Genomic DNA, 17,017 nt, shown 5'->3' on the forward strand with positions numbered 1-17,017 from the left:
TTAGTTCAATAATCAAACGTGATTGGTTCTTATTTTTAGAACCAACAAATTAACGAGTGTTGACAAGACAATAATGGAGCATTTTCTTCGCAGAACGCGGCCATAATCAGTTCTTTATATTATATATATATAATGTATTTTATTTCCATATTTTTTTTTTTTATATAACGAGTTTTAAAAATTATTTTGAAAAAAATGTTGCATTTGCAATCTTTTCGTTAATGCTGTAAATGAATATAATTTTTTAATCTTAGCATTAAAATAAATAATGATATCATTGTCTTTAAGGAATGCAAAAAAGAAATATATCTGAAAAAACTTTTGAAAGAAAGAAGAACTTTTTAAAAAATGCGTAGAAGGAAAATGAGATACGTCAAATGATGTTTATATTTGCGTGAAATAAATAAGATTAGATACGTCATTAACGTCGAACACCATCTTGCTACTACTTGATACCGGTTGATCTTTATACAGTAGATATTCGTCGCACAGTGCGTTTTACATTTTCCGTAAAATATTGTTTACAATGGCTACAATAACGAGATTGGCTAAAGTAAGTTACTTTTAATTGATTAAATATCATAGTTATACATTTAATATACGTTTAATTCTTTTCTAAAACATATGATTATATTGTGTTATATTTTATGTACATTTAATCCTCCTGTGCTTTATGTTTTAATAATATAATTAGATTGGCTAAAATCAAGAGTATGAATCCTTATTTCATTCACATTTATGATATTTTTATGATTAATTTTTATATTATATATTATAAGATACAACAGACATACTTTAAGAAAAACTTTTTTTTTAGATAAATTTGATGAGTAGGCGTTTATACAGTTTCAAAAACAACTTAAATGATGTTGTAATAGTCAGTGCTGTACGTACTCCGATGGGTTCATTCCTAGGGTCATTAAAAAATGTATCAGCTACTAAACTTGGTGCAATAGCTGTGCAAGTAAGAATTTTAACATTAAACACTGTTATCAATATACTATGGAATTATATATATAATTATATTAATTATAAATATTACAAACTATGACTAATAAATATATATATATATATATATATATATATATATATATATATATATATCTTTCATTTTTTTAGGCAGCTGTTGAAAGAGCTAGAATTGCTAAAGAACAAGTCAAAGAAATATATATGGGTAATGTCTGTCAAGGTTTCTTGGGTCAAGCACCAGCGAGGCAAGCAGCATTATTTGCAGGTCTTGGAAATGTATTTTTTTTTTTCAATTAATGTTTTGCATTTAATAAATTTTTGTAATAATAATAATAGCATTAATAATAATTCTTTGGAATATTGATCCTATATTGACACAAAATGTATAATTTAATTTATTATAGTGTATGTAATGTGTAATATGAGATTAATATATTATTAGATCTTCCAAAGTCGACAATATGTACTACAGTGAACAAAGTCTGTGCAAGTGGCATGAAAAGTATCATGCTGGCTTCTCAATCTCTGCAGTGTGGTCATCAAGAGATTATTCTAGCTGGTGGTATGGAATCTATGTCTAATGTGCCATATTACTTAGCGCGTGGTGAAACACCATATGGCGGAATAAAACTTCAGGTTGAATTATATTCCTTTTGTTTATTTTTTATTTCATTTGCTATACATATTGTACATATGAAAATATTTATATCTTTACATGTAAATAATTAATATCGCGCAATTTTTTTAACAGGATGGTATTGTATTTGATGGATTGACTGATGTATACAATAAGTGTCACATGGGTAATTGTGCTGAAAACACGGCTAAGAAATTGAACATTTCTCGCCAACAACAAGACGAATATGCTATCAGCAGTTACAAACGCAGTGCTGCAGCTTATAAAAATAATGTATTTAAAGATGAACTTGTACCTGTCAGTGTGCCTCAAAAAAAGGGCATGCCGGATGTAATTTTTATTGAGGATGAAGAGTATAAAAGAGTCAACTTTGAGAAATTTGGCAATTTGAGCACAGTTTTCCAGGTAACATTTGGATTAGTAAAGCATACAGTAAACAATTTATTCATATTGTCTGATAAGTTTTGCTTCTTCTTCTATTGTCACATCTTTATGCTTGCTACATTACAGAAGGAAAATGGTACAGTGACAGCTGGAAATGCATCTACTCTAAATGATGGTGCCGCTGCATTAATTTTAATGACCAGCGAAGTCGCTCAAAAATTGAATCTCAAGCCTCTGGCTAAAGTTGTTGCTTTTCAAGATGCAGCAACGGATCCTATAGATTTTCCAATCGCCCCGGCACTTGCTGTGCCATCAGTAAGACATCGATTAGTAAACAACTGATTTTTGGAATTGCAACAATATTAACGTTTTCTGTAATATTTTAGCTGCTTCAAAATGCTGGAGTTAATAAAAACGACATAGCTCTTTGGGAAATTAATGAAGCATTCAGTGTAGTGGCTGTAGCAAATCAAAAATTACTTGACATTGATCCTACTAAAATAAACGTTCATGGCGGTGCTGTTTCGCTTGGACATCCCATAGGGTGAGTTATCTGAATAATGTGTAAGATTCTTTCATTTTGAACACTCCATTCTATATTGTAAAAATTAATATATTAATTATTGATAATAAATATAAATTTTATAGCATGTCAGGAGCACGTATTGTAGTACACTTGGTGCATGCTCTTAAAACTGGAGAGAAAGGTGTAGCATCAATCTGCAATGGAGGTGGTGGTGCATCATCGATCTTGATCGAGAAATTGTAAGTTTGCAAATTGCAATCATAACTGCTGTTTAAACTCATACTGAATTATGAGATGCTGTGCAATCTATATCTTGAGATATAAATTAAATTGTATATAAAAAAATATTTTTATACTATGAAATGTACTGTTAATATAATGTTATAGCAATTGTTAAAACAATGATGAAGAGCGTTTTTTCACAGCTTTTCATGTTTATATAAATGTAATTACATAAAATAACACATTTTACAATTTTTATACTGAAATATATGTACATTTATAAGTATGTAAAATATATAACTTTTAAGTGGAAAAAAGCAATATTAGAAAGCATAAAAAATATATTTTCTTACTTTGTATACCTTTTTTATATTGCTGCTATCTCCTTATGTGTTATATATTTTATATAGAAATAAACTTTTTTACACATTGACACAGTATATATGATCGATTTTATTAACATTTAAATTAAATGTCATCATATAATATGTTAAAAATATTTTTTAAAGAAAGAAGCATATTATATGATTTTTAGGTGTCATCCAGTATCTTCCCCGCCAAAATTAACATTATATACGAAAAGTCCGTGTCCACTTTGCGACATACTAAAGAATGAGTTGCGTTTGCATTTCGCTGGTCGTTATCAGTTACAAGAAATCGACATCACCGCGCAGGATAACGAGCGATATTTTGAATTGTACAAATACGATATACCAGTCCTTTTCTTAGAGGGTCAATATCTATGCAAGCACCGATTAGATATTGATCTATTAACAAGAAGACTCGATGAATTAACTTTGAGGAAAAATACATAAACACGTTAGTATAAGATCAAATTTCATTATTGATTATTAATTTTCTTATCCCGTATCGCCTAATAATTACGTCTAAATTTATTTTTCAATCGAGATTACGTCTTATACATTTGAAATTTTCGTTAAAAAAGAATTGATAGTATCTATAAACGCATCTAATAAGAATCTGAGATCCAGAAACGTTTGTAACGGTTCACAAACGGTAATCAGTTCGACCAATCTTAATATTTCCATATCCATCTTTGCATTCGTTCCGCCGCTCTTCCTTTCTCTCTCTTTCTATCGCATCTTCTATCGCTACTTCTCTTCATTTTTCTCTCTCTTGCAATAAGAAGACTGGAAAACGGAACGATAGACATGCGATGATGATGATTCTAATTATATTATCCAAGCGATCATTTCCATTATATTATAAGCAACCCTCGCGATTGCGAAGGATTATGTATAGTTTCGATGAATCTCCCTCCATTTTCGCCTTATATACTATAAGATTCAAAGAAGAATATTTAACGAAGAGAATACGATAATATTGGACGATGTATATATAGCTCCGCGGCAAAGTGGTTGCCAGCTGAGGGGAAGGTCCCCTAGGAGGCAACTCGCTTACCGTAGCCTTTGCATCTTACAATATCTTTCCTTCACCTTAATTCTTCTTTCTGCCTCCTCCGTTCGTCGCGTCCCTTTCTCGCCCTTGACGATCTCCTTTTCTCCACAATAGACCGGACCCGCTCCATCTACCCTCTCCCTCCCCCTCTCCGCGCGTGCGTGCGTGTGGGTGCGTGAATGGGTGAATGTACAGCTCGCAACCGTTCGTCGCGGCGGTTCGTTCTTCCTCAGTGCGTGCCTTACGCGGGCACCGTGAAGTACTTATCTTGTATTCGCACATCGGTTACGTGGCATGCGCGCCTTCCGTGCGACGACAGAAAAATAGAAAAAAAATATCGGTAGATAAGAAGGAAAAGGCAAGGGGTGGAAGAAGGAGGAAGGACGTGAGAAAGAGGAAAGAAAATTCTCGACGGATAAAGAAAGAGAGAGCGAAAAAAAATTGACACAAGAAAGAGAGAGAAAGAATACGAAGTAAAGAGAGAGAAAGGGGGAGCGAGACGAGCGAATCGCCAAGCGAAGGGGGCGAGTATCTCTCGCGCGCGTCTCGCGAGTGCGTCTCTCTTCTCGTACTTCCCGAAATTCGATCGTCGTCGTGAATCCGGCGCAGTGATTCCATTATCGATTTCGTTATCGATCCGCGGGCTCGGAGTCGAGTCCTCGGATGAATCCCGCGACAAGACGGACCGTAGACGAGAGGATGGAAATTTCGTCGAGAAACACGTCGTCGACCCGTGAGTCGCCGACACGGTGAGTCACGTTTACCCGACCTACTTCTGTTACTGAGGCGAACGTCGTCGTCTAACGCGCAAAAAACGCTTGCGATCTGTCTCGTGGATGCATATGTTGTCAGGAGAGTGCGATCATTGATCCCGTAATAACAAGTTGATAGTTGATATCGGCGAGGACAGTGGGAGGCGCAAAGTTGGCTGCGAAAACGTCATACCCGTTCGTTGACTTGACAACGTTCACGGCGCTTGAAGTTGTCGCTCTCGCGGAGGTTTGGCGCGATGTGAAGCGAAGAGGAGAAGCAGTGGATCGCGATATTTTTGGGCGATCGCCGGCCGGGGACGCGAACATTCTCCCCGAAGAAAGAACTTTATCTCCGAGAAAGATAAAGAACGCGAAGAAGGATATTCAAGAGGCCGCGTCGATAAACGATCTCGAGAACAAGATCTCGAAAGGAAGAAGACCGTTCTACGTTGGAAGAACGAGAAACAAGGAAGGTGGAGGAAAGACAGAGGAGGCGTACACACAGGCGCAAAAGTGATATGGATACTGGAGGCGGGAACCGCGTCTCAGCGTCGCTGCGTTTTTTTTATACACGACGTTCGAACAAGGTCGTACGCGAGTGGAACGACCGTGATTTAAACGAATTATTGTGCGCGCGCGCACGGGCGCGTGCCCGGTTCGACGAGGTAGACGGACGATGACATTGTGTGTGTGTTGTTTCTTTTCACCGATACACACACGCACGGATGCAATATATGCAATTGCTTCTGGCCCCCTCCTCCCTAATTCGGTTCATCCGACACAACAGATTATCACGAAGATTTCATCTCGCTCTTCAAGTCTGAGTCGCTTTTTTGACATTTCCAGTGAGAAAAAAGTACGTATCATAAAGGCAGTATATATATATATATATATATATATATATATATATATATATATATATAGTGTGTGTATATATGTATACATGTACGCGAGAGAACGGGCGGATACCAACTCTCGCAATAGCAATCGGATCACGGTCGCCGTGGAAATAAATTGCAGAAGACGACGAGCGAGAGAGAAAGAGATAAAAAATTCCTTTCCTTCTGGAAATATGCATCGTGCTTCATATTAAAAAATTATGTCGGAACTGAAAGTATTTTATCCATGCTGTTTCGTGCACGCGAAATAAAGCACTTGAATAAAAATTACGCTTAAGTGGAGCTTAATGTGGTTGATGGTGCAGATATTAAGTCAAGCAATATAGCAAATGATAAAAAATTATATATTTCGATTTTCGCCAGCGTAAAATTGTTTAAAGCGGTTAATAATATTTGAAAGAGCTTCTTTTTTTTATTTTTAACATTTTTAACATTATTTAAAAAATTTTTGCTTATTCTCTTGCATATAATGCCCTTCAATCCAATCAATGAATCGATGAAATTTCTTTTAATTTTAGAATTGTATAGACAGAGAGCTCTTGCAATTATTCGCAATACAAATGTCACATCAAGCGACTTTCACGAGTTGTAAAAGCTGTAAATTTGTCCATACGATTTTGGAAGGAAAAAAGAAAAAAAAAAGTATTAAATTATTTTTGTGCGTAAAAAGAAGACTAAATTTCCTTTTACAGACTTCGCGTTTAACTGTAATTTTAAAAACTAGTTGCACCAGCAAAGACGCTCAGAAGTGGTTGGCCTTCGAGCCTGGATCGATCCCGGAGCTCCGACAATCGTACGCCGAACGACATCTTTAGAGGGTTCTTTAGTCTATCGATATTTTATTTAGTTAGATTATCTCTCTTTTTATCTAGATAGATTATGTCTATTCATATTTTTTATCTTAAATGTTAATTCTTACTTTTACATACACTGTTCTTGAACGAATTTTAGCTATGCAGCAGCAATATTTATATTTAAATATAATATAATTATATAATTAAATTTTTTTAATCATTTTATTTTATTTTTTAAAGAAAAATTTATAAAGATAATTTTTCTTGAATTCTTGCAAAATATTAAATTAATTATTTATTATATGAAAATCATAAATTAAAAATCATAAATTTATTTTATTGATTACTTTTTTAATCGATGTGATTTTATATCGAATAAAAAATCAACTATTGTATTTATTATTTCTTAGATTATATTCACGTAGATATAGATTACAGATTTTTGAAGAAAAAATAAATAAAAGGATGATTAATTTTTTCTGCTTCTAAACGTAGATTTTACATTACTTTGTACGTTTTTATGCTGTTTCTAATACTGTGCGTTTCCTATAGTAATGAATTATTATAATTATTCATGAAAAGTAGTTATATGTAGACTTAGGAGTTTTGCAGGTGATATGTACTTCGTTTATTACTTATTAACTTTATTAACATGTTTCGCATTTACGACCGTGATCTGCTGCGTGCGCGCTATTTGTTCAATGTACCGAAACTAAATATTTGCTCCGCGAACGGAGGTTGCAGTAGACAAAAATTCCGCAGTCATTATTGGAATTGCTATTTCGCGGTTTTGTTTGTAAACGGCCACGCCTATTTTCATGCAATGTTTTTGTCAGGACTCATCGCGAGAGGATCTTGTCGAGAGTTGAGCGATAAAACACAACGTAAATATTTTGATGCGACTGTTCGACATTGTATGCGAATATATTCTATATTCTGGATATTTTTCATCTTATATTCTACAATGATTGGGTCCAAAAATTTAATTTAAACTTGGATTGTAAATACGTTGCAAAAATGAAACAATTTTACTGTGAATCAGATTATATAGGAAAAAGATAAAGATAGCGAGAGAGAACGCGTAACGATAAAAATATTATTAGTTGAATTTCAGGTATGGGGATTTTTCTCTTTTTCTTTCCTCAATTCAGTACTTTAAAAATGAAGTAATTTAATTTTTTATTCAAGAAAACGCGTGTGTTTTTGCGTTTTAATAGAAGTGGGATAAATATTGCAGCATACTTTATGTATCTTTACAACATCCCAATGAGCAAGGCAATATTTTTGAAAATGTTTTTGAAAACATTTTAAAAAACATTAAAATAAAGATTAAGTTCCTTTTTCATTAAAAATTATTAAAAAATATATTAAAAAATTATATATTAATATCTAATGAGCAAATAATAGTTTTTAAATGTATTTTTAATATTTATTATTCATTAATTGTATATTGTACAATTGTATATTGTTGCTTAAAAATATTTTTTAAAACATTAAAATAATGAGTTAAGTTCCTTTTTAATCATTAAAAAAATCTTTATATTAATATCCGATGAAGAGATAATATTTGTCATTGGATGTTAATATAAAGATTTTTTTAATGATTAAAAGAGGGCTTAACACATTATTTTAATGTTTTTAAAAATGTTTTTCAAAAATTTTTAAAAATATTGTCTGCTCATTGGGATGTTTTGCATTGTTTCTATAGCTGATTATTTTTGCCGGACGATTCGTTAAAACGATTCACACGAATTCATTGTAACGCGTTTCTCAAGAGAAGAGAAGGAAAAGAACGTCCAAATAACCAAAATGCAAGCTGCATCATTTAGCTCTTGAATGGTTATCGTCGTCGCAGTCATTTAAAAATTATTACAAGGCACCGCGTCGTTTGTCACGCTAATCAGTTACGACGCTGTAATTACGACGCATCGATGTATGCGACAGAGGCGTTTTCGAACAAAGAGACACTCGGAGGTTTTGTGTTCGCACCAACTGCGCGTATTTATTATCTGCTGACTCTTTTGCTTTTCCGGTTTTGTTATCTCGCAAGTCGCGCGTCTGTTTACCGCGTCTGTATTTTTTCGTTCAGTCGATTATAAAACGTAGAGTCGAATGCAATCAAGATTATATCGAATAATTTTCGGATGATAAAATAAGCAATCCTCGGTCATTGACACTTGCATCAAGTGTGTATGTGTGTAATGTAAATTGTATTGTTAAATTGAAATAGCGACGCATGTAATGAAAGATGCGCAACGTGCACGAAAATGCGGAAAAATGCGGAAAAAGCGCACTAGGAAGCGCCATGTAAATGCATTCTTGAGACGTGGGAACGCGTCTCACATCAGTGTGCAGCAATAAAAATATACTGGGTGGCCTCGCGATATCCTTCTACTTTCCCTAAACCGTAGAAGCACATGAAACGCTATGATTCCTCGATCAATGAATATGTAGAACAAAAATCATCGGGGGTCTTCGGATAATTTGAGAAACGTCAGTTGTAAGTGTTCCCTCAATGTATATCACACGAATATAACACGCAATCGAAATGTAAAATATTTTTTATGCTTTATTTCATTTTTATTTTTTTTTTATCTCGTTGGTGTGTGAATTTACGACTGACGATATTCGTTCGAATGCGAATGGAAGAGAAAGTGCACGCGTGACCCTCGACACACCCTCGTACAAACCGCTGTGAACGAGCGTGTATGACCTATCTTGCTCTCCCGCGTGGTGCGATTAAAAGTTCAATGAACGCGTGATGCGCGGTATGGTTGTCTCCCTTCATTGATCACCGCAACGATGATGAATCAGAGGAATCGTATTGACGAAGAGAGGCAAGATGGGCGAGGGACATTCGCCGCTGTCGAGATTTTGAAAAGTCGATTTTGTTGCAAGGATACGTGTAGTATGTAATTGGATATCATCATGAGTATCGTTCGTGTGTAAAAAGTATCAATTCCATCGACTTTATATATATAATATTTTTTCTCAACTAAACTGCGTTTTAAAATATTCACCGTTTTCAATCAAATATTAAATACTTTTCATTTACAAACAGCTATAAAATTGTTTATCTATAATTTGAAAAATGGTATAGACTCTTAATTTCGCCTAGAAATAAGTCTAAAATTAAAATTAAAATTTCTATTCTCTCTCTTCCTCTCTTAAAGAATAATATTTGTTATTGTTATTGTCTGAATACGTTTTTTTTGAAATTTAGTTTTGTGAAAAATTATTTATTTTCCACAACGTACACGTAATTTGAAAACTATTTGTCTTTCCTTTTTTTCTTTCCGACAAAAAAAAACTTTCAAACTAGTCAAACATATTTGTAAAAAAAAAAAATGAACAAAACGATAATAATCTATTTATAAAAAATGGTTTGTATAAAAACATTGAGTATTAAGTATTATTAATCATTCTGAATTAATTTTTCCTCAATCTATTTTTATTCTCCAAAAAATTTTACTGAGTGAATTATAAAAAAATATATATATCTTTTTATATATTTAAAACTGAAGATACAGGACATTTTGTCATCGCGAATTAGTATCATATCATAGTCTAAAATATATTGTTATTATTTCAAAGATTTATTATTCTCTCTCGCGGTGAACGCGTCGAAGCGGCGGCAACATTGTCAATTTGGTTTAACGTGACCGGAATGACAGAGCGAATGTGCCGCCAGCCGGAGTAATTGTATACAATTACGTCATTTGTTTGCTTTCTGGCCGGATCGTGAGAACCAAGCGTCTAACCGAGCGTTTAAACGCACCAGTTAAATTCGTGTGCGCGCATCACAAGTGAGCTATCATATCGTTCGTATACTATTGCGCGTCAGCGGTAATTAATCAGCGTGCGTCTACGTAGCTAAATGGAGCCGGTCATACAGATTTATCATTCCGTGAATTCTGCGAGTTCTGTCGTGTCGGATTATTTATAGAATTTACGCTCCCATTTATGTACTTCCGAGCAACGGACAATTAGTTACGATAATTAATTTTGCCATATCGGAAACATTAATCAATGGTGCGTGGATAGTAATTAAAGGGGGAGAGGACTTAATAACGTTTTTTATCTAGTTTTCCTTGTCGAATTAACGGTACCAGTACGATCAAAAAGCACTTTATTCAAGATTGCCACGGACTCACTGGACTGATGTATGCGGTTATCGTGAATATATAGCACGAGATAGTCGAGCGAAATTGACGTAAACGTGCTGTACTATATTAAGGGAAGGATATTCAACTCGATATTATTTCTAGGAGAAGCGTATTTTTGTTATAAATTTACGAGAAAAAAATTTTGACACTGCAACTTTTCCATGATGTTTGGATAGTCGTGAACTGATTCCTAATACAAGAGGGACGGCGGTATTTTTACGCAGAGTGTAATAAAGAATAAAAAGTTATCATACCGTCATCATATAATTATTCGTCGTTAAATGCTTCGACGCAAAACACTCACTTAGTATTTCATCGTTAATCGTCCCTGACAATTACGAACGACGAAGTGTCGCGTCGTCCTCTTTCTCGGATCGTCTTTCAGTCGCTCTCGCGATCCGGATCGGATTTATAAACGATAGACATCAATCTCTCACGAATCTCAGCGATATGGCGAGTGTATTTTTGCGCGATCTTCTTCAATATATTCGAAACGGTGAGTTATCAATGGTGGAAAAAAGCGTTGAAGAGAAACGTTGCGATATGAAAATCGGGCGATTAAGATTAGAGCGAAACCTTTCTATGATGGTGAGAACCGCTCTCTGATTAGAGATTTCTTGCATGGGTCAGACGAAGGAATCGAGGACAGGTTCATAAGGTTACAATGAAAAACTGCCGACACACTTTGTCCAGTTAATTCCATTTCAAATGAATCTCGAGGTGTAATCACCGCTTGAAATTACCACGGTGGTCAACATAAATATTGCGATGACATGTATATTCTTTTTAAGTACTAGGTTTACATTGCAATTATTTTCACATAGAAATAATGTGTATCTGATAAAATTATGTATACATATATATATATATATATATATATATATATATATATATATATATATATGTCAAATATATAGATGAAGTGAGGGCATGCGATTTTTAATAGATAATAAATGTACAAAATATATGGAAAATATTTGAGACATTTAAATAAATATCTTTCTTATTTAGAACTGCCATAATAAACTGTCATAAATTCGTAAAATGTTTTCAGATTATTTTTATTTTATATTATATTTATTGCATTGCATTTATTACATGCACTCAGGTTTTTTTAAACGCCAGGAAGATATTTTTGTTTTTTTGTGAACGCTATATAACTCGTTTAATATTGTAATTAACAGAAGCGCTTTTATCGTTACAGATATAAGTCGTCGCAAGATGGCTTCTAACGAAGACGGTGATCTGATCGATCTCGGAAACGATGCGTGTGTGCCACGTGTCCCAGTGGACGATGCAACAGCTGAGGAACAAGAGCATTTACTCGACGTGTGTCCTCCGAAATTGGAGCAAAAGCTCTTCCTCACCAGACAGCAGGAACAAGTGCTGGACAGCACCGACAAGGGTGATATTCTAGTGACCTTGGGTCACGATAAAGTGGTACCGATTCGCAAGAGGATCGACGTAGTGTCATCGGACACAATTAAGCGAATTCGCGACATTACCAAGAATCTTGAGCCGGTGATACATAGAACTTGCTCGGGCATCAACGAGGAGACTCAACAAGACACTGTGGACCACGGGGCAACCTTGGACTATAAGAAGACGAAGGGTTCGATAGCAAAGCACGAGGATGAGACGTATGAGGCGCGGGAGATAAATAATGCCTTCGATTTCCTCGCCGAGCACGATGACAATGAGGACCGAGCGGAAACGAGTTCGGGTCGTCTAAAGAATGAGAACAACAGTGCGAATCGCTCGCTATCTTCCATACGTCTCTTGACCGAGAAGGACACAGTCAATTACTCTTCCGAGTCATCGTCCAGGACCTCGAGCGAGGAAACGACCAGTGGAAGTGACATGAAGAAGAAGATAGACGTCATGCAAAACGAGTACGATGTCCAGTTGGATAATCCGGCCTTCGAGTACTCGCCGAATTCGAGAAAATCTCACGAGGATGATCCAGCCGAAAACAAATCCATCGATTTGGAGCCGCACACGAGAATCGTTCTTAAGAGACGCGGTCAGGAGGACATCACGTTTGAGCGCGAAAGCAAGAAACGCTTTTTCCGTGAACCGCATCGTAAATCATGGACAGAAGGGACGAGGCTGAACGCAGCTTTTACTGATGAATTTCCCGGTATCGATAGATCTACCAGTCTTGAGGAATATCGTTGTGCATCGTCGGTCTCTAACATTGATCGTGGATTATCCAGCTTTCTCATGAGGTAAGGGATTGCTATTATATTTCTGGCTGTACTTTTTTTATATAGAAAGTTCTTTCGATTATATTTGAGTTTTACTTTGATGGACGAGAAGGAAATTGTAATAAGATTTTTTATGAAAATTATATAATATTGTTTTATAAAAAAGATTTGTTTCTATTTTTTAATGGAGAGAGTAAATTATAGGTATAGTAATATTTATTAATACTCCAATATAACATATGATTAAAAAATGAAGAAATTATTTTTAAATAACTTTAGAAATTTGATGTTTTTTCTAATTTTTTAAATTGAAAAGTAACGACTTGATCGAATTGCCGAGTTTTTCGACTTCCTATCGAGGATTGCAATATTTTTATAAAGATTTCTGTCTCTTTCTTATTTGTGTAAAATCTCATCTTGTGCGGCGCGGCGGTTTCTCACGACGAATAAACTCGTATCGCTAGTGCGACTTGTATGTAAGAATTCGCAGAAGAATAGACTCAAATGCGTCGACAGGAAAGCGCGCTTTCGTGCCGGAAGTGTTTACATAGGCCCGACTTAACGAGCATGCAAACTGTTTCGATTCAGTTCTCGTTCGATGAACGTATAACATCTTAGCATTGATGACGCGCGACATAAAATCTTCTTGTCGATCGAAGTGCACACGAACTGACAATGGAGATGCAGATTCTCTTTGACAACCGCGAATGCATTACATTCGCCTTGCCTTTCAGGTAACATGAGTGTAAGCTTGAGGGTTTTAGAGAATAGGTCATTCAAGTGGTTTGCTGCTTTGAAGCGGACTTGGAACATTTATTAAAAATCTATTCATTTTACTGAATATGACTTCTCTCTTTTTACCATACATTAAAATCTTCTATTAAAAATCAAATATATATTCCAAAATCGGATTATTTTGTAATTGCATAATTAATATATAACAATAATATAAATTAAGACAATTTTAAAATGCCGAATTCATAATTATCGTAATATTTCCTTTAATTGAGAATATTGAAAGTTAATATATTGAAGAAATTTACTCTCTCTGTAGAGATAGTAACACTTTCTAGCAGCGACTGTCCGAACATTCGGTAAAGATAAAAATATGTTTTCGCCTCGAAAAAAAATTATGACGATTACAAAACGACATCGCGTAAAACAAACGGATTTTCACAATGGTGAGTCGCGCAACGGTATCGCGAAGCGAGCATTCACATAAGTGCGTAGACACGCGATGAATTAAGCTCTGTATCGAATTGCCTGCGGAACGCTTCGGAAGAATAGGACGTTACGTGCGACACGTGAAAGCGGAAAATTCTAGTCTCCTGATCACGTGTTGTTGTAAAACGTAATATTATACAAAAGGACAATTAACGAAATAAGATAATTAATTTTTTTTTCTTTATTTTATGTTTCTATCCAAAGTAATTTCGATATAAGATAACTTTTTTTTCTTTATTTTGTGTTTTTATCGAAAGTAATTTATTTGAAATATATTTTTTTATAATGTATTTTGCTGTTTCTATTTATAATAAAATATATGAAATATCGATATTTTATTGCATGTTAAAATCCATTATTATCATCTATTTGTTCTTGATAGTCACCGACAAATGCAGTCGGTTTATTAATCGCCACTGTAGTGCAGCATAGTTCTGTGATCCTCCGTTTACATTCGTTAATGCCACGTTTCAGAAGCAATTTACCATCGTATTCGCGGTCTTGCAACAATAGCGAACTGACGCTTTTGTTCTCCGCGTGCAAGGGAAATAATTAATAACAATAGCGGTGGGTAATACGCAATCGCGCGATGGGCAACCTTCGTTGTCGGTTAGAATACGACTGTACGATATTTCTATCGTCGTTGATCTAGGTATACGTTGAGAAAGGGCACGACCGCGTTTAGAGAAAGTCACTCTTCGGATTAATCCGTGTCTGAGCGAAGCTCAGCCGTAATGGAGTTGCGGATACAGCGTTGCTAAGTTGCGAGACAAAGTGAATAAGCGCAAAGCGTGGATAAAGGATCGGAGAGATATAATGAAATGTAAAAGTAAGATACATGGAAAAAAAGGATACAAATATCTTCTCTTCTGTGAGAAGAGCGGAAGTATGACAATTGAAGACTCACTCACAGAAGATTCGTTCACAGAAGAGAAAGATTTCCTTTTTCAAGATGAATCTTTCTTTCTCAATAAGTTCAATAAGGATAGATATAGAATCAATGTTGAAATTTATATGTAAAAGAACAACAAGCGAAAAGAAAAAGAATTTTCTATTTAAAAGTTTTTTTTTTATTTATTTATTTTATATATAATAAAGATAAAATTGTCTAACGCGATTGCCATTAGTTTTCCAAATAGATCATATATTTTAAATATTATTCATAAGGTAATATATTTTTGATTATGACATCATAAAGATGTATTTTCCCTCTTCCTCAAATCTTAAAAAAATTTTTACTAATAATAAATAGAAAAAAAAAGATAAATTACAAACTCCTTTATAGTCGGTGTCATTTAGACAAGCTACTATCACTCTATTTTTTATTGTAACGTCGACTTATCAAGTGCCATTAACGTTGATATAATTGTATTTAAACATTCGAGTTTTCTCTGTCTCACTCATTCATTTTATAAATTATAGAATGTGACCTATTAATGACAATTGTATCAAAATTATCGTGATTTTTGTATCGAAATGCAATGTCCGAAAAAGAAATTCTCAGATCGTTGGAGGATTGATGCGGCCGCGATATTATTATCGATATAGAGCCGCGAGAAAGGGCACGACTCTATAGTTTAGAAAGTTACTCTCTGCGAATTGATACGCGAATCGCTGCAAGCGCGTTGCAAAAGTAATCGGGTCGTCGGGCGCTCGAACGGCCTCTCCTCTCTCTCTCTCTCTCTCTCTTTCTTTCTTTCTGTTCTCCGGCGAGATGTGCGCACCGATATTTGAACAAATTTCAGTCGTTATATCGGCGAAACACTTCCCACGCGCGCGACTCGCGCACAATAAGGTGAGAGCCACGCCGCACCGTGTCGGTCGCATTACACATCCGGAAAGCCGCGTCGCAGTTATGCGCGTTGCCTTTGTGACGAAATCCCCTCAATGCTTCGTTGCTCGTCCGCGATGTCAGGCGGTTTCCAAACACTGATTTACGTTTAGAGAAATTGGAAATTAAACGCGAAATCAACGAAATCGACGGCGCGACTCGAATGCAACTCGTTATGTAAGTGTGGGGCCGAGAATTAGTTTCTAAAAAAAAAAGTTATTAAATCTTATTTATATATGTATTTATTAGGTATATAGATTATATTAATTTATAATTAATCTGACTTTTTTACTGACTTAAACAATATTACAGAATATTAGAGAATATTAAAGAAATTTTTGAGCATTTCTAATTTGTGGCAGACTTATCGTTTGTTATATTAAAGTCTTACTATAATATAGACTTTCCGACGTTCTGAATCATTGCGAGCCTTTTTACGTAACGTCATAAGAACGCGACCAAGTTGAAAGTAAGGATGAAATATAGAGAAGATAAGATCTAGAGTAGACAGCAGTACTGATTAACAATGAACAGCCTCAGATAAATGAAGAGATTAAATTCTGAATACGTAAATCAGTCAGTCCTCACAAAAAACAGACTCTTTTTATTTCTCTTTTTTTAGATGACACACAAAAGATTGACATATAAGTTTTATTATCTCAGCTTATTATTGATCTCATACTAGTTGTGAAACATGCAGCTTTTTTGTACAAATATATGTTAAAGAATCTATTTTGAAGATATTCTGATATTCTTTTTTTGAATGAAAATGAGTCATTTATAAATATCGTGTGTCCATGATGTCTCTTTCACAATTTATTCTCTTCGTATTTGATTTCCTTGTCGCACATGTGCGAACAATGTATTCCAAGGCATGAGAAGAATTACCGAGCTTTTATCCACCCCCACATTCCTGCGATTATCTTTCTACGATTCCGTAATCGCGCGGTATTCAGCCATTTCATCAAAGTGGAAGCCATGCAGGCG

General features: G+C 34.8%; 2 protein-coding genes across 6 annotated transcripts in view; both read left to right on the forward strand.

Moving 5' to 3' along the window:
- The first annotated feature begins 398 nt into the window (after positions 1-398).
- LOC126849682 (acetyl-CoA acetyltransferase, mitochondrial) lies at positions 399-3,568 on the forward strand. 2 transcript variants are annotated; one of them, XM_050591767.1, is made up of 9 exons: positions 399-553; positions 818-964; positions 1,120-1,234; positions 1,412-1,605; positions 1,721-2,011; positions 2,117-2,305; positions 2,377-2,534; positions 2,639-2,755; positions 3,274-3,568. In XM_050591767.1, exons 1-9 carry the CDS (start codon positions 527-529, stop codon positions 3,551-3,553), a joined length of 1,518 nt encoding a protein of 505 aa, XP_050447724.1. In that variant the 5' UTR covers positions 399-526; the 3' UTR covers positions 3,554-3,568. The 2 variants fall into 2 exon arrangements, with proteins under 2 accessions (XP_050447724.1, XP_050447725.1); XM_050591768.1 differs by lacking the exon at positions 3,274-3,568 and having other exon boundaries at positions 2,639-3,178.
- An 844-nt stretch (positions 3,569-4,412) lies between these two features.
- Positions 4,413-17,017, forward strand: part of LOC126849656 (uncharacterized) — a 50,582-nt gene continuing 37,977 nt past the window's right edge. Inside the window, exons 1-2 of one of the 4 annotated variants that reach the window (XM_050591692.1) lie at positions 4,413-5,765; positions 11,973-12,996. In XM_050591692.1, coding sequence (XP_050447649.1) covers positions 11,990-12,996 — 1,007 coding nt within the window. In that variant the 5' untranslated portion in view covers positions 4,413-5,765; positions 11,973-11,989. Of the gene's footprint in view, positions 5,766-9,061; positions 9,103-10,372; positions 11,265-11,972; positions 12,997-17,017 lie in introns of those variants that run through there. The other 3 variants (XM_050591693.1, XM_050591689.1, XM_050591691.1) reach the window with 3 other exon arrangements.

Source organism: Cataglyphis hispanica, chromosome 5, assembly GCF_021464435.1.
Source record: "Cataglyphis hispanica isolate Lineage 1 chromosome 5, ULB_Chis1_1.0, whole genome shotgun sequence".
Taxonomy (NCBI): Eukaryota; Metazoa; Arthropoda; class Insecta; order Hymenoptera; family Formicidae; genus Cataglyphis; species Cataglyphis hispanica.

Bases quoted from the DNA above. Each gene is read 5' to 3' on its own strand.
- LOC126849682 (XM_050591767.1), top strand. From the start codon at position 527: ATGGCTACAATAACGAGATTGGCTAAA. The intron at 1,235-1,411 runs GTCTTGGAAATG...ATATATTATTAG, and splicing joins GCAAGCAGCATTATTTGCAG to ATCTTCCAAAGTCGACAATA. The intron at 1,606-1,720 runs GTTGAATTATAT...TTTTTTTAACAG, and splicing joins ATGGCGGAATAAAACTTCAG to GATGGTATTGTATTTGATGG.